Source organism: Lactuca sativa, chromosome 1, assembly GCF_002870075.4.
Source record: "Lactuca sativa cultivar Salinas chromosome 1, Lsat_Salinas_v11, whole genome shotgun sequence".
Classification (NCBI taxonomy): Eukaryota; Viridiplantae; Streptophyta; class Magnoliopsida; order Asterales; family Asteraceae; genus Lactuca; species Lactuca sativa.
The window spans coordinates 97,982,069-97,984,483 of record NC_056623.2 but is presented as its reverse complement, the minus strand read 5'-3'; the positions used below and the strand labels follow the sequence as shown (position 1 = coordinate 97,984,483).

The 2,415-nt window shown below is 34.7% G+C and overlaps 1 protein-coding gene across 1 annotated transcript; it reads left to right on the top strand.

Moving 5' to 3' along the window:
* The first annotated feature begins 874 nt into the window (after window positions 1–874).
* On the top strand, window positions 875–1,975 carry LOC122196097 (uncharacterized). Its single transcript, XM_052766169.1, has 3 exons — window positions 875–1,190; window positions 1,354–1,608; window positions 1,683–1,975. Exons 1-3 carry the CDS (start codon window positions 875–877, stop codon window positions 1,817–1,819), a joined length of 708 nt encoding a protein of 235 aa, XP_052622129.1. The 3' UTR covers window positions 1,820–1,975.
* The last annotated feature ends 440 nt before the right edge of the window (window positions 1,976–2,415 follow it).

Sequence of the window (2,415 nt, the reverse complement as noted above, 5' to 3'; positions counted from 1 at the left end):
AACCGAAGGAAACCCTAAAACTACTCTGATTGCACAAACACTTCTTCTCCTGCGACTTTAGGTAAGTCTCTCGTCCATAGAGTATAATTTCTTCTTTCATGTATTTGCATCTATAATCTTTCAAAGCCATTTCTTGTTCTTCTTTCAGTGTTAGACTTTATGTGGATTTAGCTCTTTGATTTTATAAGATTTTCATAAATTGTTTGGTTTTCTTGATTCTTGGAACCTGCATGTTTATTTTCCTTCCCAATCTGGGCATTTTTATATATGATTAGTAAACAAGGGTTATGATTCTTACACATCTAATCCATTTTCCTGTGTTTTTGTTCTTAATGTTTTTCTTTTTTAGAAAATTCCATCGTCTTTAGTTCATGATCTTGACTTTGAAGACACCCATGTCTTGTTTAGTTCTTAATCATTCTTCAAACATTCTTGTTCTTAATGTTTTTCTTTTGCTAGGGTTTGCTTGATTCTGCTAATCAGTGTCTATGTTGCATGATAAAATGGAACCAGAGGCTGTTGTAAATGAAAACAGACTACTTGGTTGTTTAGATGCATTGGCACTCAAGTTTTCAACTGAGGAAGTAGAATTCAGTTTTAATGAGTTTGGGCCAGATGATGAAGCATATGACTACTCAAGAAACACTCCTGATGCTTTTCATGAAGATTATGTAGGCAAGCTGTTCGATGAAATGCCAGGAGATGATTTTTGGTCTGAACTAAAAGCCATCAGATGGTGTCCTATTTCTGTTGACCCACCTTTGACCGGACTTCCATGGTTAGTGCCAGCTCAGCAAATTGCAGCACCGGATACTGTCAGGCCTAAATCATAGATGTGGCTCACTTCATCCATGATTGTCAATCAGAGAGATCAATGTTTGAATCTTCCAACACTCCATTTTTGGTGCCTGATTCTCGAGGGGTTCTCATGGCTGCAAAGGATGTGATGAATAATGATGCACCTTGGTTGGACAATAATACCCCTCTGGGAAAACATATCATACACTCGAGTATCAGTCATGATCTGGCTAACAGGCTAGGGATTCAATCCCTTCGTTCCATCTCTTTAGTCAGTGAGGAAATGACAAAAGATTTACCCTATATGGACTATGCAAAGATCCATGAGCTTCTTGAATTATATGGAGGGAAAGATTTCTTGTTATATGATCTTATTGAGTTTGCAGACTGCTGTAAAGCCAAAAAGCTTCATATAATTTTTGACAAATGCCAACATCCATCACAATCATTGATGATACAAAATTAAGGTATAAAGTTATCATACTATTTAGTTTTACTTTATAGCCAATTAAATTTAAAAAATTTAAAATAATTTTTTTACAGGAGATTTTTAAGGGCCTGCCATTGTTGTTGTACTGGAAGGAGCAAGTTTGAGTAGAGAGGAAATATCTAGCCTTAAGTTTCTTCCTCCATGGGGTTTAAGGGGTGACATGCTTAATTTTGGATTAGGGTTAACGAGTTGTTATTCTATAACTGATCTTCCTTCAGTTGTCTCTGGTGGCTTTTTATATATGTTTGATCCTTGTGGTAAAGCTTTTACTCTACCTTCATCAAGTAATTCTCCAGTTGCAAAGATGTTTACTTTGACAGGTATATATTAGTAATAATTCTGTTATCTTTTTGTTAATCAGGTTAGTATTCTGTTATGATTTTGTTAATTACAGGTATCAATTTGACCGAGCGATTCCGTGATCAGTTTAGTCCCATGTTTATTGGTCAAAAAGTTCTATGGTCACCAGACTCTACAGTTATACGAATGCCTATTTCATCAAAGTTCATTGAAGATGGAAGACAGAAATAAAACTGATATTTGAAAATTTCATTAAGCATGCCTCTAGAACACTTGTATTTTTGAAGTCTGTTTCTGAGGTAACAAGAACTTATGTTTCAGACATCTAGTTATTGGTTATAAAACTTAACAATTTCTTTGAATCGGGTGTCTTTTTCAACATGGGAAGAAAAAGAGCCACAATCTTCACAAGATTTTTTTAATCTATGTGGAGTCATCACATGCAACACTAAGGAATCCATTTTCAGAAAAGGAATGGAAGAAGTTTCAGCTATCAAAAAAAGAAATTACATACATACTGTTAAAGTTAAACAAAGCACATGAAAGTAAGTAAACTAACTAGAAATGGTGGGTGGGTTTTGTTTGTAGGTCTGGCTAGTCGTCTTCCTCAACCAGAAGATCTTGTGGCATATGCATGCAGTAGTCATGAGAAGCCTAGTTTCTTTTAATATGGAAACAGAGGTAACAGGTTAAATCTATCTTTTTTTCTCTATAACTTTGGAATCTTAACGCTTTGATTTTTTTTTTTTTTATGAAAAGTTTCCATTTCTTATTTAATGGTTGTTATTATTGCTCACTATAATATAAAGTATTGGGACGCTTTGGCA

Bases quoted from the DNA above. Each gene is read 5' to 3' on its own strand.
- LOC122196097 (XM_052766169.1), top strand. From the start codon at position 875: ATGTTTGAATCTTCCAACACTCCATTTTTGGTGCCTGATTCTCGAGGG. The intron at 1,191-1,353 runs GTAAAGCCAAAA...GAGATTTTTAAG, and splicing joins TATTGAGTTTGCAGACTGCT to GGCCTGCCATTGTTGTTGTA. The intron at 1,609-1,682 runs GTATATATTAGT...TGTTAATTACAG, and splicing joins AAAGATGTTTACTTTGACAG to GTATCAATTTGACCGAGCGA.